At 39.1% G+C, this 22214-nt stretch overlaps 2 protein-coding genes across 5 annotated transcripts in view; one reads left to right on the plus strand and one right to left on the minus strand.

Moving 5' to 3' along the window:
- The window catches only part of ATXN7 (ataxin 7), an 82201-nt gene extending 72022 nt beyond the window's left edge, over positions 1-10179 (minus strand). For 3 of the 4 annotated variants that reach the window (XM_084530896.1, XM_084530897.1, XM_084530894.1), the window contains exon 1: positions 10051-10179. The gene's annotated coding sequence lies outside the window, so the exon portion shown is untranslated. Of the gene's footprint in view, positions 1-2019; positions 2107-10050 lie in introns of all 4 variants that reach the window. The other variant, XM_084530895.1, reaches the window with a different exon arrangement.
- On the plus strand, positions 10057-18596 carry THOC7 (THO complex subunit 7). The gene is made up of 8 exons (XM_084530901.1): positions 10057-10300; positions 10551-10668; positions 11474-11601; positions 11948-12034; positions 13217-13274; positions 16829-16895; positions 17019-17088; positions 18218-18596. Exons 1-8 carry the CDS (start codon positions 10282-10284, stop codon positions 18283-18285), a joined length of 615 nt encoding a protein of 204 aa, XP_084387027.1. The 5' UTR covers positions 10057-10281; the 3' UTR covers positions 18286-18596.
- The last annotated feature ends 3618 nt before the right edge of the window (positions 18597-22214 follow it).

Consider the following 22214-nt stretch of genomic DNA (forward strand, 5'->3'; position numbering starts at 1 on the left):
TAGAGAAGCCAGCCAGTGCGGAGATTAGCAGGGTTCAAGCCAAACCACCCGAAGTGATCCTTCCCTTCCGCCTACCAGTGACTGCCATCTAGAGTCAGAGACACCGGCTCACAGGAGAGGAGAAAAATGTTACAGCAATGAGAGAAATGTTAATCCCAGCCACTAAAAAAAAGAAAGAATTCATATTCTAGAAATTTACATCTACCTTAAAAAATTATTTGGGGTTCTCTTCTTAACGAGCCTTCTGGCTAATGAGCATTTGGTCCATGTCTCCCAGCTTTTCTTTTTAAACATGAAAAGGCAATTTCATTTTGTTGTAAACACTGAAGTTGCCTGTATATGTGGAGAAAATATATATATTTTCTCATGATATTTCAATATAAAATAGTGCTACACCGCTTTTCAAGTAAATCCTGTGTTTCTAACTGTTTGCTCATGTTAATAATCTGAATGTGAACTTTCATCCTCAGCTGAAGATGTAAGTCAATACACACCTTTATAAGACTACCTGTGTAAAAACACTGACAAAAACTTTAACACTGATGGCATTAGAGATACTAATGACATTAAAACGTCTTTCTAGTACATAAACCTTAATTTTAAAACCTTGTTTCATTTTTAAGAAATATATTCATACTGACCCCAACATACTAATGGCTTAAATGCCTACAAAAGCCCACTTAAGCCAATAGGATTTCTTACATAGTCTACAGGGCTTTTATTATACTGTATAAAAAATAAAGCCCCCACTTTGCAATGCTCTGCAATAAATTTGTCTTCTCACTCTCTCAGTCCCTAAATCTCCTTTAAACTAAGGAATTACATTCTTTAGGCACTTCTTTACACGTCACATTCTTCAACTCTTGAAGCAATTTCACTGGCATCTCCACACTTCCTCTTTCCTAATTTCATTCAACACAGACTCTGGTCTCCTGCAAGTGTGTAGTTAATTAATACTTTATTAATTAATACTTTAATTCAAAACTGAAGGAGACTGAGCAGCCTGATTTTCATGAACTCAGGACCCTTAATTTCTTATTTATTTATTTATTTTTTGCCTAACAAAATTTAGGAAACTCATCTGGAACACAATAGTCACTCCTTCCATATGTGCTGTCCATACTTATAAATAAACCTAGCAGAAGTATATGTGATATTCCTATCACTTTAAAAAGCTCAAGTTCTGTTCCCAAGATAATAAAACGTCATTATTATGGTGTGAGCACAAATAGAAAAAGGAGGCTGGCCCCACTGCCCAGCAGCAGAACTATGCACATTCCTGTTGACATCACAGATGGTGCACAAAGAAGAGCTGGTGAAGCACTAGAAACATAAAAAACTGCTTGCCAAATGGGAAGAAAAATAAAAAGCCAAAAAATAAACAGAAAGCTTCAAAGTAGATCTTTGAAAAATGTAGCCACATTGTATTTTTGTGCACAACCTCCCAATAGATACAGTTTGTAGTTTTTGAAGCATTTGTAGTCCTAAGGCATATTTTACCCTTTAAGCTTTAAATTCTCCAATTCCTCGTAATACAGACACTTGTCTGGGAAGACCTTTGACTTGACATCAGATGATTTTTGGCAAAAGAAATAATGGAATTTCAAATGACTCTTTTCTTCTTTCTCAACTATCAGGACAATGGAGCCTAGTAAGGTTTGGGCCCCACCAACAACTGGATTAGCAGAAATCCTTCCCCTTTAACAACAGTGCCATGTAGTTAAGCTAATATTTTTTTCCTATTTCTACAGCTTTGTCAAAGAAAAGAATTACATTTTGATATTAATTACTGTAATGTTGTCTGCAACCACACCAAACAGTCCTTACCCATACCTATTAGAAGCTGTCCTGTGCTAGGGCTGGTCATTTTTAATCTTTCCCCAAGCAATGGCAGCTGCACAGAAGCCAAGGAGAACAACTATTTAGCGAGAGAGATCTCTCCGAGGGAGTAACACCTCTCGCAGCACCCATCTCCACAGAAAAGCAGCAAGAGAGACCCAGAACAGCGGTCATACTCACTGATGCAAGCAGAAAGAGAAGAAAACGTAGGCTGCAAAATGGCTCTCTTAGAGTTGCAATCTCTGTGCCAAATTTAGGAAGCCAGTCCTAGAAAGACATGATGGGGAACAGGCTCTATAAAGAGGCAATTACAAATAAAGAAGATTCAGTATGAATAATCCAGCCATTAGGAAACTCAATACCTGGGTTACTGCCGTACTACAAATCTATGCCAATGCTTGAGATCACTGGTGGCATATGCCTGCTCCTCCAAAAGAAGTAACCACCATGCTTTACTGTACCAGTTTAAAGGGAAAATCAATTAACAGTCTTACACACTTGGGGCCAAAAATATTACATAGAGTGAGTACATTTTATTGTCGACATTTTCAAAGATAAAGGCTATTTTGAAATGTAAACACCACGCAGCCCTGTACTATTATTATCGTGACACACAGGATGCAGCTCATGGTGTTAATAATTCATCCAAAAGAAAAGTACAACCTCAGCAGTTTAAGTTATGCACAATTAAAAAAAAAAAAAAAAAAAAAAAAAAAAAAAAAAGAAAGAAAAAAAGGAGCTAATTCCAGAATTAGGGCTTAATGTTTGTTTGTTTTTTAAAAAAGCTAGTCATTTACCTTAGTACTGCATAAAATCCCACTGAAATCATTCGATGCCTTTCACTAGTACAGTTCAGAACAAGTTCAAGAGCTTGCAAGACCAGGACAGATTTCTTTAACATAAACATTTGAAAATAGCAGCTCGTGAGCTACTTCCTTCCATGTGTTTGATGACATTTTATCTACAGTTACAGTTAGCTGCTCCTGTCTGTACAAATCTTTCACGTAATAGTAGGAAAGAAAAGCTTTACTAGAAACTGGCCTGTAAATACCCTCCTATTCCAAGCCTGGCAAAGCGGCTGCAGCTCAAGTGCAATTTAGTTTTTTCTTTTTAAAAAAAAAAATAATAATTTCAAACTCATTACATCATGTAAAAAAAATCCCATATGTTTTGCTTTAATATACATATGCACAAGTTTATTTTAGAATATTATATTGTTCAAAACTGCTCTAGCTTTACATAAACACACACACACCAAAAACCACAAGCAGATCTCAAAAATGAAAAAAGAAAAAACATTAAATAAACGTAACTGCCAAAGCAATATTGGAATGAAACCGAAGTGAAAATATTTACAATGAACCACAAAATCACAGGTGCATACTTGTAGCTATTAGTAGCATGGCTTTGTTCTACTTTCAACTCTTAGAAGCCAATCTTTATTCATATCAGTAGTAAAATCCAATTTATCTGCTTCTTTTCTTTTATTAGATCATTACTATCCACATGTAATCAACATGTACATTTTTATCTTAATAAATGCAAAAGGCAGAGGACCAGAAAGAATCCCTCATGGATTTCACACATTCTACACTAACGTTTTGCAAAACAAAACCAAAACAGAATGTTTGTTTACACCAAGTCTCTACTAAAATATTATCATAATACAAGTTGGACTGGGTGTTTTGTAAATCCTAAAGAGAAATAACATTTGGGGCTGAATGTATTGACTTTCATATGAATTTGTTTGCATACATGGTTGCTTTCATAGCCACACATATCACCACTTCGTATCTCAATTGCAAATTTGCAATATATCAAAATAAATATACATGTATACATACTCCACATATATAGCATATGTTATGGCCAATCTCTCCTCTGTCAGTAAGTTTGAAATTAATTTTTCTATTTACCTTTTGCAATTCCCTGAAATAGCTTATGAAGCAGATCTTTTTCCCCACGAGGTGTTTTTCTCAGTCTGCCTGTACTTTTCAAGCCCAAATTCTATTCCTGCTTGCACATAAAATTTGGAAGTGGCCACAAAGGCACTCGGATGCCTTTGAACAGAATCTGATCTTCAATCTGAAAGTGATCTTTCATGCCATGCCACGCTTGCATGTTTTGCTCTTGCACTTCTGAAACCACTGGTTTGCTTTTATGGATTATTTCCTTAAATGCTTCAGTCCTGAGCCGTCTCATAACTACGTGCTGGGCTACAGAGCCGTGTTCACTCTGACTTTCCAACAGCAACACCACCTTATACCAGTCTACAGCCCGGTGATTACAAAATTCACTCTGATGGAAAGAATTAGGGGCATTAATCCCCTCCGGATGGAGGATGGCTGGGTTGAAGTCCCCCACACATGTGGCGAGCGTTGTAGCGGATAACAGCCCCGCTAATGACAAAAAGGGAACCAGAACCATTACCACCTCCTGGGTTTTGAAAGCAAAGATTGACCTTTACTCCTTGTTTGAAAGAAAGAGCTTATGATCCTAATTTCAAGAGAGCGTGAATCCAAAATGCTCCCCGGAGGAAGGTGCTTAGCTCTGGATATAGGCAGGATTTAAGCACATTCCTTCTTCAGCTACTGCGCAGAAAATGTGCAGATTCATCAGCTCCTTCAAGCTGCTTCAGCTGGTATAATTCTAATGAAATACCAGAAAATTCTGAGGCATTCGGCTCTCCCCGTTCTCGTGGTAACACCACCCATCTGGCCCCAGCTAGACCGAGTCTTCCCTTTGGCACACCCAGCTGGAGCAGAGTGAGGAGCTGCCCGCCCTGCATCTCCCCATCTGGGGCCGGGACTCTGCCGGAAAAGACCACTTATCTTCTCCACGTACATCTCCTGAAATATCGGTGTAAACCCTTTGTCTTCACGGCAACTGAAGCAGTGTTTTAGAAGCAACACTTGACCCACTCACAAAAGAAGACGAGACAGAGGAGAGCATGCTTTCTCCCTAAGAAGGCCTCAGCCTCTCTTTGCAGTTTTACCCTGCTCCCAGTCACTCTCAGTAGGGTAAAAATGCTCAGGAACAAAGCATGGTGTTACCACTCGACGTGCGACATATGAAAAGCATAAAGATGAGCAGGCATCACCAAAGTGTGTACCATGCCTGTTTCATTGCTCAGAGCTAGAAATCAGGGTATGAGCACGTGCTTCACTGTATCATGTTTTACGGGAACCGTAAATTGTAGCTGTTCTCAAACTGACAGAGTTACTCTATTAAAAGAAAATATACTTTAAACAATAAAAATATCCAAGGCAAAATAGAAAACCATTTTAAAATCAGAACCACAAGATTACCAATATAGACCTGATACTCTTTTTCTCCATCTCCTGAGACAAAAATGCTTCTTCCAACACCTTTCCACAGCACGGGGCCTTACTTCGCCAAGCTCAAAGCCTTGTAAAAATTTCTAGGTGTTCTCTCATAGATCTGCACTGCTTCTGAAAAGGAAAAAAACTGGAACAAACAAGAAAACCAACCAAGCACCTTCTATAAACTTGAGGGGCTGACTCAGAAGCTGCGCAATAGCTCTGATTCAGCTCTCCTGGCAAGTCAGGGCACCGTGATGCTCATGATGGAGGTCGGGCACGAGCTGCCTACCACAGGAGGAAACTTTCCGAGGCTTTTCCTCGGAAGCTTTTTGCAAAATTTCCTCAGGAGCACTAACAGTTATTTATTTAGATGTCACAGGAGTAAATATGGCATTCACAACCCGCTGGTTGTTCATCCCTTGTTTAAAGGCACGGTTAAATATAAACGTTTACCAGCTGGGCCAGTGCCAACAAGGACAATTCTGCTTCTTAGTGGGAAAATCTCTTTCAACGCCCACCTCTTCCTCTGAAAACTCTGCAATGCCATCAGTGATCTTCAGGGCACAACATGAATGCCACCAAATCTGTCATGTGCTCTTTTTCATATAAATAAATAAATATAATGATAAAGGCCACACTAAAAACATCCTGCCAACAAAGAGGCTACTAGATAAGTGACTAAACCTGTCAAAACAGCTCCAAAAGCGTAAATAGCTGCTTCCTTACAAAATACATGAAACACGAAGTGCCACCCTAAATTTCCCCAAGTCATTGTAAACCACAGAATGCAGGCACAGCGCGGAACCTCCTCTGCATCGCACAGCTGAAAGCTCTGCTGTTAATCATTTCCAGGTTAAAAACAAAACCTAACGATCCAGTACACCTTGCAGCAGTTTCATGATACTTTGACATCCGCGAGCTACCTGCTACAACTCCCTGACGTCCTTACCAGGTAGGAGCCTATTGAGTTCCCAGTAGCAGCATCACGATGTAGCATGCCACCTAAATCACCTAAAGCCCTAAGCTTTGATGATTCCACTGCCACAACTAACGCACCTTTTGGTACATGTGTGAGGAATGCTTTCCTTTGCTGGCAGCACCCCTACACCTGCAAGCTCTGCTTTCCACACTGAATACCTCAATTTCCAGTATTACTTGGTTTCAACTCGGGTTTGATGAGTTTTACTCAATTAGTAACCGATCACCTTAAAACATATAATAATTGATCTTCAAGCTTCATAAATATTCAGTAAGATCCAGATATGAAATGCTGGGAGTAGTTAGATAATTCCTGAGAAGACTTCTGACAAAGGGCAGCACCAGAATGCCACCTGTGGAAGCCACGTTCCCCAAGACACGGAGCCTTTACTTGGGAAAAAGTTACTTAAAAGGACCATGCAGCACACTGTTTTTTCAAAAAATGACTAAGAGAAATTTTGTTTCCCCAAATAAGCCTTCATGAGAAAAGCAGCAGTAGTAATGAAATGTTTCTAACACAAAAAATATTTTCAGGACTTGTATTTGCAAAGTACTTCTATCAAAAAATCTGGAATTTTACATGTTTCTTTCAGTAATGAAGTAAAAAATATGAAATAAAATAAAAAAGCAAAACAAGGAAAAAAAAAAACACATAGCCACAACTTGTGGTTACTTTAAAACCCAGCCTTCTATCAGATAATAATGTAAAGTGTTAACGATACATTTAATCAATTTTGGTAACACAGGCAGTAGACAGCAAAATTGATTTCTGTTCAGATAACAAAACGTAGCATTTTTAAATTATTGCTATTGTCGTTCCAATTGCAATGAGCATTTTTACTCTCCCTTCTCTTGTTATGTTGTAATTCTCTGAAAATGTGCTAGCTCTGCAGAAACACAAGGGTCCATGTTAGGAAAGCTTTTCACAAGGCTAAGAACCACACTGTGTAGTGTCTAAAAAAAAAAAAAAAAAAAAAAAAAAGCCTACTACTTTTTTTTCTTCCCATCACTGGACTGAAAACATCCAGCTCTATCTGCCAAAAGTGAATATTTTCGTATCTGCAGAACTAGGCAGCAAGTGTCTAAGAATTTTTACGGAACGGAATGACAAGCACAAAACACTGCTGCTGATTTTCAGTAAGCACTGAGGCTAAAGAAGCCAAAGACGATGGCAAAGAAAACACAGCACTAAGTTAAGACAAGAAAAGAGGGTGACACCAGTAGGTTAGCTTGACAGCTGTCTTGCACAAAATCATGGAACACAATCAACAAAGAAATAAAGGACGGTGGTAAAAAGTAACGCTAAACATAGGCTTACAGAAAATAGGTCTCACTAAATAAAGGCGGCGTGGCTTTCTGACAAGAATATAGGTTGGACTGGATAAAAATACCTTGTAGTTTCTGACCTGCTATACTTAGATCTCTGTAAGATTTAGTGCCACGCAAGTCTGATTTAGAAGTTATTCAACACGAAGAAAACCTGGAACCTAAAACCACCTCATAAATTATTAGGGTAGCTTAGGAAAAATATTTTAAATCCACCTCATCAATAGTTAAAGCTGTTTTCTTAGCTCTAAAAATCATAGCTCATTATACCCTTGAATATTATGAAAAGCTTCTTCCCCTTTAACTTTTTCTGCAGTTGGAAAATATATGTATACACAGAGTATATATAAAGGGGAGAAGTTATAAAGGTAATTTAAAATTTATGAAATAAGTTCAGAAATTTTTTTCAAGAAAGAAAACTCAACATTAACAGATTTCCTCAATTAAAACAAAATAAATCAGGTGTACTTAAAAGCCATTTTTCAAGGGGAAAAAAAAAAGGATAACGATGAAAAATCTGAGCCAGTTCCACACACGTGTAACATCTTGCAGTGCTAAACTTACCTAGCTTATACTTCTCGTACCCAGAGTCACCTGGAAACATTACAGAGGATCATTTCACACTTCTGACAAGGACAGGTGCGTAACAAATTATTATGTATAAGCTGCTTCAAGGTCTTACCATATGGCACACATAAAGGAATTCAAGGCAAGAGGAAAAACTACTTCACATTTAGCTTGGTTGAAAGCTTGCACACACAGGTACTTATTCCAAATGACCTGGCATGGAGGAAGGTGCCATATACCCTGCGCAAGACATTTTTTCCTACTGCATCAGTCTGCAATACTGAATCCTTAAGACCAAGAACAGAGAACTTCCAAGAATTTTGTAATAAGTAATATGAACGATGACAAGAATGGCATAAAAGTAATTCAGTGTTATTAACTAATTATACAGACTGCTATGTTCTAAATTAATTACTCAAGGAATTTGTCATTGTGGAGGGTTTGATAAGACTATCTGACCAACACTGGAATGACAAACAAAAAGTGAGAGATTATACTGGATTAAAAGACAGAAAATAACACAAAAGTTTTCTAACTTTATAAAACAGATAATTGTGGATTCTCACCTATAGTACTCTCCAGTTCTGATCAACTTCTCATGACAATAGAAACAGAAAGAGCATACAGAAGGTCAAGAAGAATATTAAGCCTTCATAAGACTGGGATGCTTCAAGACGTTGAAGATCCTAGTTCCAAGAGGCAACCAATGGGTAAAGAGGGAAAGGCAGCAACAAACCGCACTGTACAAAACTTGTGTAGAGGAGTTCACCTCAGCTTTCTTCTCACCCTGTGCCAGAGTATAAGGGCTGCATCAGAGGGACTGATGTCTTAGGAAAAGCAAAGGGTTTTGTCAAATCAGGTATATTAAATGGCAACAATTGAAGAAAAGAACTTATTTTTCATAGTACAAACACAGTTCATGTATGCACGGTCCATTCTTTGGCCCAAACTTTGTATAACTGAATAGTCAGATTTTCACATAAAATTATATCACTCACAAATCATATATTGAGTAATATACGTAGATGTCAAAACCAGAAATTACTTATCTAGCTTATCTAGATTTTCAGTGTTGGAAGTTGTTTATTCTCAAAAGTTCAGTTGGTGTTTCAATGACCCCTCACTGAAGCACTTTCCCAATAGCACCTTCCAAAGAACCTGACCAGTTGCCACCGTTGAAGGCAAAGTAGTGGCTTGAAACCACCTAGCGATACGTAAATTTCTGTTAAATGCCTCTGTCCAGAACAAAAAAGAACCGGTAATCACCCACAGCTCTAAAAGCAGGAGAACAGATGACGCTGCACGTGATTTTGTTCTTACCTCCATTTTCTGCATGACCCTGGGGCTGTCAGTGCACGGCCCTGCACAGAACAAGTCCTCAAACCTGCAGGTTTGAGGCCAAAACCACGAGGGAGTACCAGGGTGGCAACCCTGGATGTACCATTACTACAGTGGGACATAAATTATGGTAATGTTGCCAACTTTAGGATGGCATAGGTGTCCAAGCCTGTGGTCCAAAAAGCTAAAACTCAACGCTTGATACCGGTAACACCGTAGTATCTCCGGACACCCAAGCACCAGAAAAAGAGATTTCTGCATCCCTAGAACCAGATGGGCTTGGAGGTCCCTTCCACCCCAAGCCATCCCATGACGCCAGGCCATCCTGCTCCAAGCCCTGCTGCCTGCCCTCCCGGTGTCACACCCCACAGGGACAACCCCAGGGCTCCAACAGCCCCCACACACCCCCAAGGACACCTCCATCCCCACACCCCGCTGCAGCCACCCTCGGGGAACCCCGACCCCTAGGACCCCACAGCGGGGTCCACAGGACCCAGAGGACGAAGACACCGAGGTGGAAGCCTCAGGATGAAGTCTTGAGGGGCTCAGCGAGGCGTCGAGGCCAGGGCTCCATGTGCCGGGGGGCTCGGGGCTGGAGAGGTGGAGCCTGGCTCGGGGCGGGGGAGGGGGGGGGGGGGGATCGGGGCCCTTTTTCTTCCCTCCCCCTTCATCCCCTCACCTGGCGGGGCCGCCCCTCGCCAGGGGGCCGCTCACGTCGCCCTCCGGCCCTCCCCACCGCCTGTCCTCCTCCGTCCCCTGTCCTCCTTCACCGGCGCTGCCACCGCCGCCGCCGCTCAGGCCCCGGCCGCCGCCGCCGCCTCCCCCTCCATGGCGGCCGCTCCCGCCGGCTGCATTGTGGGAGCTGACCTCACTCCCTGCCGCCGCCCCGCCGCCTCCTTCGCTCGCCGCCATGGGGGCCGTGACCGACGGTGAGCCCTCCCTCCTGCCCTTTTCCCTTCATCGTGCCCCCTTCCAGCCCTATCCGACCCCACAAACCCCCCAGACCCTTTCCCCAACCTCTCCCCCCCGCCCCCCTCCCGGCCGCCCTCCTCTGTCCGCGGCCTCCCCTCCCGCTGCTTCTCCTCCGCGGGTCCTCCCGGGTTAACCCGGCCCGGGACAGGCACTAAAAAAACAAAACAAAACCTTTTTATTTTTCTTTTTATTTTTTCTTTCCCTCAGATGAAGTTATCCGCAAACGGCTTCTAATCGATGGCGACGGGGCTGGTGACGACAGGCGGATCAATTTGTTGGTGAAGAGTTTCATTAAGTGGTGCAATTCCGGATCTCAGGAGGAAGGGTATTTGTTGTCTTTTTGTTGTTGTTGTTGTTGTTTTGGACTATTTAGTCTGCGTTTCTGTGGGAAATGGGGCTTGATCTGCTTTGAAAAAGCAAATCTGCTGTGTTAAAATGCATGCATCTGCTGCTCTGCTTTGGCTCTGTGGTGTTTCCAGGACAAAGACGGGGTGTTAGGGTAGGAGATGCGGACTGGAGATGGTTCAAAAATTACTCCACAACCCCCTCATGAAATCTAACAATGCTCTTAATGTCCTCAAGATTGCCTTGTTGCTTCACGATCCATCAGTCACGATATCATAGCAGGATCTTGACTTGAATAGTTTAGGTGGTGGTTGTGCAGTTGTTCCCCTAGGTAAGGGCAGTGCTGTTCCTGTGTCTGCTTCTGCTGGTCTTTATTTTTTAAAAATCAGACCAAAGCAGTGGGGGAGATAATACAGTGTTCTGCTGTGGGGGCTGTTTTAAGAACAGATGTAAATTCCAGGAGGACACCGGGTAAGGATAGCAGGTACAGTGAAGCACTGGAGTATTTAAATGTTAATCTTGGTGGTCACAGAGCGTACAATGCCTGGATCAGCCTGTGCAGTGCTTTAATACCAACTTTGAACTTTATAGAACATCATGATAGAATTACTTGATACAGTGTTTCTGACTGCACTTCCAAAAATTATACATTGAATCTTTGAAATATTTTATTTGTTTAGTAATTACTGTTTAACTGTTTCTTACATTACCTGAGGCTTTGTTTTCTTGCTATATAGACAGGTATTTTCATGCTGCTTAGGAATTAATATTTTGTCTGCTTTCAGTTACAGTCAGTACCAACGGATGCTGAGTACTTTATCGCAGTGTGAATTTTCAATGGGAAAAACTCTTCTGGTATATGATATGAACCTGAGAGAAATGGAAAATTATGAAAAAATCTATAAGGATATAGGTAAAGATGAGAAAATACTATCTGTTTTTTTGTTGTTGTTGTTGACTATTTCTCTTTCATGAAGAAACTAGAGCCAGTTCTGATGAGCATAATATATACATATGATGAGTAATTTCTTTCTTTTTAAATAGCACCCATGATTACCTTGTAAGCCTCTCATCCACATGTACAATACATATAAATAAAAGCTTTTTAAATCTACTGAAGAGTATGTAGTTTTGAAGCTTAAGGAACTAGCAGGCCACCATATCAAAAACAGCTATTTATATTTTTATAGTTTAGTAGAATGGCTTGTTGACATGTGTTGTTTGACTTCAGTCTAACTCTGTACATCTTTTTGTTAAAGAAAATAGTATAGCTGCAGCACACGAGAAGATTTCTGAATGCAAGAAACAAATCCTGCAAGCAAAAAGAATTCGAAAAAATCGCCAGGGTAAGAAGCAACATACACATTTACACTGTGTGGTTTCATACATTGTACCAGAAAATAGATTATAAATTTTTGAAAACATAGGGGAAAATACTAGCATCGTCAATACTATATGTAGCCTGGTGGGTTTCATACCTGCTAGTATAAGTTTGGGGGAAGAGCCAGTAGATCTCAGTGACATACAACATCAGGAAAACCTGAAGAGCAGTTCAGGGAGTTGTTTTCAGGCCAAAGAAAAAAAAAAAAAAAAAAGCATCCAATGGCAATTCAGGTGACATAAGAACTAAAGCGTATTATTAACAGCAAGATAAAAAAAAAAAAAGAAGACGTATCCAACACTGAAACTATTGTGCCAGTTGCACACCCACCGTCTCCATATGTAGCCTTACAAAATACCTTTAAACCAGGTACAAGAGGCATATTTGTTCCCTGCTCTTAAAAGTATATGCTGGTAATTTCAGTTGAAACTTAAAGCATTTCCTTGTGATACAGTCTTAGCCTACTACACAATTTTTTCTATCTGAATGAGGTGTTCAGCATACGTACAATATTACCATTAGGAAACGTCTATGTTAGTTGCCTATATGACAATAATGTTGTTCTTAACATGCAAAATATTGAATAAATACATTCAGTTGTTTCTCTTGTAGTATTTTGTATTTTTCTCTAAAAAAATTAAATGTTTGTGTAGTATCTTATCAACACAATTTTTTTAAATATGTATATAAAATATGGTATCTAAAAGCAGTATTTTTGAATCACAAGACCAAGTGTGCAACAGTGCAGTTATCTAAAGATCATGTTTTCTGGCCTCATCTTTTGCAAAGCTCTAGTACTGGGTAAGTTTGAGTGAGTAAATAATAGCTTACAATCATATCTGAAGTTTATTTAAAACAGCTTTTGATGTGATCATCTACTTTTAAATGTTATGGTACGACATAAATTATATACATTTATATATTATATGCGTATATAATATATATGACAGATAACATACATTTTAATATGTATATTTGCACAAATACTTTTTTTAGGTGTATAACATATTACGTACAAATTTGAAAATATTAAAACACTTTTTCAAGAAGTAGAAAGAACTGGCACTATGCTATGGTGTGAAAGTTTTAATTCTTCAATTTCTATTTTCAGAATTGCTTAGACTAATAACATTTACATTTCTTTCAGAATATGATGCACTGGCCAAAGTAATACAGCATCATCCAGACAGACATGAAACACTGAAGTAAGTATGAGACTGCATTAAAGTATAATAACCCAGAAAGTTACAAATCATGAGATTTGACATTTCCTTGGTTTCAGTTTGACCTTTCCTTACTGTTAAATAATTTGACACCAGAAAAACTTAGGTTTCATTTTAAAATTGTGCCCATATGAGCTTTCTTTAATTAATCTCCATCTGTATGGATTCAGAAGCATTGCTAATAATTTTGTATTTGAAATTTTTCCATTGTTAAGGTGAATGAGTGAACTCAGATGTAAATGCACGACAGTTTATCAGTGACAAGTTGATCAGGAAAGAGAGATAGCGCGGCAGTACTCTAAAGTGCACCAGCAAGTAATTATGCAGAATATGTATCACACAGGCAAGTAAGATAGAATTAGAGAAAGCAGGAGAAAGCTTTTAGGCTTGTTCTATGTTTTCCTTGTAGTAGTTGTTCCTGCATGCCCGGTTATAAATCACTACCTTATATACCACAATATAACCTGCCCTAGCACGTAGATTAGACCTACCTGCTGTCCGGTGTGTCCTGATTATAACTTACAGTACTACCTGTGTCATAGTTGGATTTGGATCACTGCTTGTGCTTTTGGGTCATTTTGAATAATCATGGGGAGATCATCTTTTGAACTTTATCAAGCCACAAAAACATTCTATCTGTGAGTTTGTTCTTTACATGATTGAAGATGTAGCATTGGATTACTTTCTCATTTAAATGCAACTTGTGCCTATCCTGATGTCTTCTTTCAGTAAAATTGTTATTTCACGTTTCATGGTGTTTTATAGCAAAATGAAGCTTTTTGATCATATCATTACCCTAATATAAACATTTTTATGGCTATAAACTTCTGGGACTATTTCACACACTTCTTTTTTGAATGTTTTTTTTTTTTTTCTTTCGATTTTACTACCACAATTTGGATTATTTCAGTCCATTCTCATGTGGCTGAGCTACTTCTCACTTCATTAGTCAGCATATGCCATTTATCAAGTGACACTTCATTAATAAAGAATTATTACAAGTGAAGCTTTTTCAGATAAGTCAATTGATTAAGAATGGAAATAACTAAACAATATATATATATATTTTTTTTTGTTTTGTTTTTTTTAAAAAAGAGAATTCCAGGTTGTTTAGATTTTTTTGGGGCTAGTTTTAATTTTGTGCAACACATCTAGGTGTGAGTTTCTTGAGCAAAGCTAGGAATGGCAGTAACTTACAGCTAGTAAATTTAGCATTTTGTCTTTTTCTTAAACATCATTTTCTCCTCTCTTTAGAAGGGTATATATTGTTAGAAATACCAGCATGCTCATGCACTGTAAGAGTGTCTACAATATATGCCCTTTTGTCCTTAGTCCTTTGTATTTGTAGCCAAAGATACAGACTTGAACTACAACAGATTGAGTCTCCATTTTACAGAGTTTATAAATGGAACATAATAGAAAAAAAGTTTGAAGGGAACTTGCTTCAAAGGTATTTTAGCTTTAACTAACCTCTCCAAGTGAACACTAGATACAGAAGCTAGATGAAATTTTCCTCTAGTATTTTTATTGCAAGGCTTCCTTTCTCTCCAGTTTGAGGGAGGTACAGAAAAATCAAGTACTGTTAATCAAGAAAGACCACCCTTAAATCAGAGTGGAGGAAGCCTTGCTAACAATGTCTTGAACTCAATCACTGAAAACACTAGAGAAAATGTCTTGTGAGGAAAAACGTCATACTTTATCGCAAGAGTTACATTTATAGCTTTTGCAGGTCATATGACACAATAGGACAAAGTTCAGAGAAATAGTTTTTTAATGCTTTTAAGGGACTGTTTCTTGGAACAACCAGTCCTGCAGCACAAAAGAAGAGAAGTAGTTATTGACTTAGTCAAGAGTAATGCACAGTAGCCAATTCAGGAAGTGACAGGAGCTGAACCACTAAATGATAGTGCCCACGGTGTAATTAGCTGCAGTATCAGAAGAGCTGTTACAGCACTGAGAAAAGACACTGTCTTAGAAAAGGAGATATAAAAATGAGAAGATTAGGCAAAGATTTTCTGGAGCTGAAAGTAAAAGAAGTAAAACACCAGGTGTAGCTTGGATGTAGCTAGAAAATTACATGTCTTCTCACAGTCTTACAGCTGACAGCATGGCATAAACAACCACCTTTGGCAAAATAGAAGCCTTTCAGAAACCAGAAGCCAAATACTAGTGAAATAATTGAATAAGTCCATAATCTGTTAACCTGTTTCCATTATAGGAAGGTTTAAATGTGACATCCAGCCCTCTTTCAAGCATTCCCCTCAAGATACCAGTACAGAGTTTCAGGAAAAAAAACAAAAAAGGAAAAAAAAAGAAAAAGACAATACCCTTAGGTAGCACTAAACCAGAACTTTTCCCCAACCATCATGAGTTACTCAGGACTGGAAGGTCTGTTGTGATTCCCTACCCAGACTGGTTGCAATAGCTGTCAGTGCTCCAGAAAAAAAGCCTTTATTCCCTTGCTGACCTCTATATGTCTCTGCCTGCTAATTAATCAGGGATGGTCAGCCTTAATCCACCTGACCTGTAAAGAAACATTGTTCTCGTCTTATGGAGCATAAATTATAGTAGACATTACAGGAAATCGAGAAGGGCCAAACTGGAGGTTTGAGTGTAGGAGTTATCCTTCATCCTCATTTGAAAGCTACCTAACTTACAGTACGTTATTTACCCTATCAAAAAGGAATTTTGGTGGACCACAGTGGGTCCAAATAAGAATCAAAACCAATCAGATACTTGCAGAAAGGTCCTCAAGAGGTCTTGACAGATTACATGTCAAAAGGATAAGAATAATAACAAAGAATATAGATGTTGCATGCTTCCTTTATCTCTTAATTCCATTATCTCTTATTTTTCCATTAAAATAAGAACTGGGATTGGAGAAGGAAGTGTTTATATGGATCACACTAATGAAAGTATTAAATTTTGTTTGCTGTGACAAACTAAATCATGCAGTATCATCCAAAATATGGATTATTTTACATATTCTGCTGTGAATTTTGCATGTTATCCACTGCTCTGTCTGCCATTGTTAGAGATAAGGTACTTGGCTATGTGTTTGAGTCAAGTCTGGCAGGTGCTGTGTGTGTTTGTTGGCTCTATCAGTTTATCAGTTATGTTCTCCACACTGATGCTATGTTTTTTATTAATCTACTCCTGTCAACATAGAGAAACTGTGAACTAGCAAGGCCTGGGAAAATACCACAGGTGTTTAGTGTAACCCGCTTCTTTAAATTTTATTTTATGGTCACGAAATAATATGTATACAGGCAGAATGCCCGGTGTGCAGTTGTATTCCAGCTTGGTAGCCCTGTTTTCTATAAAAGTCATGAAATTATAAGTTTATAACATTATAGTTTAACCACTTAAGTGAAGTAGCCTTGCTTGTATGTCATTTAATTTACTATACTTTGTTTACCTTTGCATTGCTATTACCTATGCTATTTATTTAATGGTTCTTTTTCCTCTACTTAGTTCAAATTTATTTTTCAAGACATTCACAGAACTTTAAAAATACTGTGACAATTTCTTTTCAGGCAGCTAGAAGCTTTGGGGAAAGAACTTCAACATCTTTCTCACATTAAGGAAAACGTTGAAGATAAGGTAGGTTTTTCATAGAGATTGTTATATAATTATTTAATAGGAACATAAATAATTGATAGTCCGCTATGAGTTGGTTGGTTGTATGTGCTCTCAGATTTCTAAATATATACTTTATCATTCCAGTTGGAGCTGAGAAGAAAGCAGTTTCATGTTCTCCTGAGCACTATCCATGAGCTTCAGCAAACATTGGAAAGTAAGTGGTGTCCTTAAGTGATATACGTAGGGGTTGGGTGTCAGCAGATCACAAGTAATGACAGCTTCTAGCAGTGGACTGGCTAAGTGCAATTGAAGATGGTGACCTCTTGCATCGGCAACATCTATTTCCAATCTGAGTCAGTTCAGACTTTTTTTTTTTTTTTTTTAATTCTATGAGCTAGCCACTATGTCATCTCCTGACTAGCCTTAGGCTGTAGGCAACAGACTTCTTTCAACTTGAAAATGTGGAGATTGAGAATAGCTATTTCAAGTGTGATTTTTTTGTTTGTTTGTTTTACAAAAAAAATAATCTTGTGCATAGTTTCCAAACTTTCTTGTATAATTCAGGTTTCAGTAATAGTGAACATGTCACTGTCCTCATGGTATCATTGGAGGTATTACTAAAAATAAATTGGAATATAGAAAAGCCAAATGACTTACCTACTCAGGCAAGAATCCAGTAATAGAGCGGAAACTAAAACTGTCAAACATGAGCTAAATTCAGGAATGCAGTCATTAATCTTTTATCGTACAAAGAATATTTTTAAATTGATGTTTACAGCTCATGCTCTAATATAGGCAATATCATTTTAAATATTATTTGCTGGATATTTGCCATGCCTTTTAAAGACACAATAGTTGGTATAGTCTGTGGAATGTGACCTGATTAACATACATAGGTGGCTATAAGAGCAGACTTCCATTCTCTAAGGCCCTTTAGATCTTCTTAAGCAGAATGAACAGTTAATCCTAGGTGCACTTTTGCAGAAGGTTACTGTTATTAAAGTGTTACTAACACTTGCTTAAATATTAGTCTCTAAAATACATTTTCATATGGATGTATGGTTTACCTTTCAGTGTCCAGAATTTTGTTAAAGAAATAACAGCTTAGTGGAAGGCACAACTTTATATGAAATAAATAAACCGTCAATAAACAAAGATAAGGCATGTAATTCGAAGCAGTCTGGCACTATTTGCTTTAATTGATCCTATAGAATTTAATCAATTTTTTCTGTAGTAGCTGTAGCATATATCAGCCTTAAACTTCAGGAGGATTTTTTTTTTTCCCAATATAGTCCATAAATATAATTTAAGCATATTTGACTAACGATAATATATTATTTTAGATGATGAAAAACTTTCAGAAGCTGAAGAATCTCAAGAAACCCAGATGGAAACAGAGACCAAACAGTAGATACGTTGTGAAAACCACTGAAGAATGTCCAAATATCTTCACTTTGTGTTCAAGCCAGTAGTGAAAGAGCAGGAGCTAAAAACTTTTTCCTATTGCTCCTCTGAATTTTTATACAAAAATGTTTTGCTTATGTTTTGTTTTGCTTATGCTTCAGGTAAAAACAGTTCCAGGTCTGTACAGGCAGACACTTTGTGTTAGTCCACAAACTTTGTAAACCAAAACACATTTCTTGTCAAAGGGTGAATCTTCTGTACAGTATTTGTGAACTAAGGTGTTTGCAAAACAGTGTCAATAAAAGGTGTTTACAAACACTCTTCTATTATTTAGTAGGCCATGAGTCTAATAGCAAGGGCTCTCTTTGTTATTTGATATTGCTCTGGTGTCAGTGCACATTTGCACAAGTCCCAGTTTCCATACCGTAGTCCAGATGGGATCTAAAACAGAACCAAGGTCTTAGTTTTTCGAAGGAGTTGCCATTTTAGAACTTGTGTGTGACTAGGCTAGCATTTGCTAATCTAATTCTGTAGAGACTATTTGTTTTATGTGAGTGAGTATTTGTCAAAGGGTGCAAGACAGCAAAAATCGTACTGTACTGTTTTTTAAGCCGATGCAAAGAACTGCAGCAATCTGTGCAACCGTGTCAAAAGTCACATTTGAAACTGATACATTTAAAAGTGCTGTGTAAGTGCTTTGTTCTTGTAGAACCAGGAGTTTAATCCTGATAACACTTGTTATCTGCTTCTGGATTTTCTCTGTTTAAACATATTATGAAATGCATCATAGTTCCTGAAACAGGAACAGTAGACGCTGACGGTGGAACCCTTCCTTCCTCATGATGACAAAAGTAAGCTGTAGAGCTGCAATTGTAATGTTAAAGAATATCAGATACTTTTGTTATTAATAGGTGGAATGTATCCACCTGGACTGTCCTGTAGCTTGCAGCTGAGCAGGTTGCTGGGAGGTAAGAAATACAGGTTTCTACCATCCCAACAGGAGAAGAGAATTGAGCATGCTTTATAAGATTTTGTAAGACAGGGGCAAGGAACAAGGGGCAGTAGCAGGTCATGTCAGTACCTGTTAGCTGTGTTCTAAAACCACTTGTTAAATCAACCGTTCCGTGGCTTGGGTAAAGGAACACATTTTGGATCTTGCTCAGACTGTGATGTAAGTGTATGTGGTTAAAGTAAAACAACATTACGCAGAATGGAGACTCCTCAAACTGGGTGGCAGGTGAGAGGGATTTCTGGGGCTTGAGCATTGGACTTCTGTAGTCTAAATGCCATGTAATTCCCACTCTCAGTGGCGGTGGATCTGCGTGTGTTGGGCTGCACAGACATATCTGAGCTTGTTTTGCTTGCATTCCAAGTTTGCTAGAGGCAAGCCAGCTGAACGAGAAGTCGTACAACTTCAGTAGCATGGTGCAGCCCTGGACTTAGAAGCTGTCAAAAGTCCTCCACTTCACAGCTGGTCAACTCAGAACACAGGGGAAGCTCAGGTTTGCTGATACGATAGAGCCTGTGTAGACATGCACTGCTTCTTGTGCTCTTAAGGTTTTGCAGACTGGGGCGGGGGTGGTAGTAAGCAAACAAAAAGGATTTCATATGAAAAATACACTGTCAAAGTATTTACTGTTCTGTGTTTTTTTCCCCCACTCCTAACAACAGTGAACAGCAAAATATTTTGTAAAGCAGCAATACTAAATTATTGCTAAATCAGGGAGGAGTCACCTTCATGAATTATGAGGATCATAAATGACAAAGTCTGAAGACACTTTTAAAGTGTATTAAATTTTTTGTTGTTGAAAGGCCTTCTGTTAGCCACAGGAGTGGGTGACGTTTAACAACTAAAACTGGTTTCCGTAACAGCAGCAGCATGAAAAAAATAATCATGTTTTCCTATTCATTATTTTACACTGTTCTTTGGAAATCATTTGGACCACTCAAGTATCTTCTCCAGGAACTTGGACTGATCTCATTAATCTCAGGATCTTGCACTGAACCTGACCAGAAACATGCCAGCGTGTCAGTCTGCCCACCTAGTAATACATACACAGAATTGAAACTTGTACTCAAGAGAAGCAATACAAATGTATGGCAAAGGAAGGAATACATTCTAGTTTGGATTACAGTGATGCAATCTCGAAAAAAATTACTGCCCTAGAAAATCAACTCGCCCTAGAGCAGTGTGGCAGCAAGAGGTTGGTGTCACCATACTGCCTTGGAGAGTAACCACAAAAAGTATGACATCAATTCATTGCAAATGCAGCCTCAGAGGGACATCCACAATCTTCGCTCTTTTTTTTTTTTTTTTTTTTTTTTCCAGTATTCATACCTCTAACTTTTTGAGCACTGGATTTGTACCCAAAGAGAAACAAAACCAAATGAGGCTCTAATGCCAGGCAGTGTTTAAACCACTCCATTATTAAAGCACAAGTTCCAGGTTCTTATCTGCTCTGCATAAGTTGAAAATACATAACTGCCTCCCTCTTTATTCTTCTGATGAATTTTAATTTGTCATATTTCCAAGGCACAGATGATTGTCATTGTTTCATCCCTGCCTGGAAAGCTGCCCTGCTATGATGTTTCTTACCTTCATTGACTCTCGATGTACACATATAAAGATCTGTACACTTACAAACTCCAGGTCTCAATAGCCAAGCCATTTAAATAAGAAATCTTTCCTGTTTTTATGATCTGCCTCATCCCTATCTGAGCTGAAAGATATCTAAATGCTGTATCTTAATTTCATTGCCATACAGATGCAAAAATACAGGCAGAAAGAGATGCTGAAGTGACAAGCTGACATTTTCTATGCTGTTTTTCTGTCCTCTCCAAACAAAAGAGAGGTAGAGGGAGAGGGGAACGCTGGACAGAATTGGTAACTTGAGCAGAATTTTAGACAAAGATTTAGCAAGAAGGGAGAGAAAGAAGGTCACAGTGACACACTGCAAAGTGATGGGATCCCTCTGAAACCATGGTAATTTGAAGACAGCTGCTGACAGTAAAGAAAATTGCAAAACTACAGCCCAAAATTTTATGATAGAAATTAATTATATTAGATATTTGTCATGCAAGCTTTCTAGCTGTCACAACTGGCTTGTACCATCCTTTCCACCACTCCTTTATTTCAAGTCTCAGAAGATTTTTGTGGGAAAGGAAAAGCAAAAGAAGTACAAGTTGTATTAGTTTTGCTCTGGGAACCTGAGTGCTTTTTATTTTACAGAATATGTGCATCAGGGAAATCCTGTACTAGTATATGAGCCACTGAAAACATATATACAACAGACACCAGAGAAAACAAGTCAGAAGTAGGGAAGTTCTGTATCTCTCATGCTTCATCCCAGTTACCAGACATGTTCTTGGGTTACCTCAACCTTCATTTCCCAGGTCTATTAGATAAACTTTATTATCCATGTCTAGATGTCCCTAGAAGTGCCACTCGCAGCCCAGGCCCACGTGTTGCCAGGCGCTGTGCAAAGGCAGAACAAAGCAGCCACTCCTGCCCCAAAGGCACCGGACAGCACAGTTAAAACCATTTTGGAGCAGTGCCCTGAGCAGAGCACACACAGTGGCTCACCTGCAAACACTCTGCTGTTTGCCCTGACATAGCATCCTTCAGCTGCCTGCTGCCAGCCCCCCATGGCTGAATTTTGGGGTGCGTTTGGGGGCACCAGGGCCAGCACCTACCCACTGAGGGGGCTCAGCAGCCTGGCCCCAAGTTAAAGAAGAGATTCTCCACCCATTCAAGAGTAACCCTGAAGTAAGGACAACGGTGTGCTGTGGTCTTTGTCCAGGTTAGCAGCATCCTGAAGAGGATGAGTGGCCTCATACCCCTGTGCAGGATGAAATGAGGGAGCGCTTGTTTCAAGGGAGCTGTGGCTCCATCCTCACACAAGGCAGCACTGCTGGTGTTGCCGCCTGCATGGCAGG

This window comes from Aythya ferina (assembly GCF_964211825.1).
Source record: "Aythya ferina genome assembly, chromosome: 10".
Lineage (NCBI taxonomy): Eukaryota > Metazoa > Chordata > Aves > Anseriformes > Anatidae > Aythya > Aythya ferina.

What these genes read in the sequence shown, in the direction of transcription:
- THOC7 (XM_084530901.1), top strand. An exon ending in AAAAATCTATAAGGATATAG is followed by an intron (nt 11,602 to 11,947) that starts GTAAAGATGAGA and finishes TTTTTGTTAAAG; the next exon opens with AAAATAGTATAGCTGCAGCA. An exon ending in GACAGACATGAAACACTGAA is followed by an intron (nt 13,275 to 16,828) that starts GTAAGTATGAGA and finishes ATTTCTTTTCAG; the next exon opens with GCAGCTAGAAGCTTTGGGGA.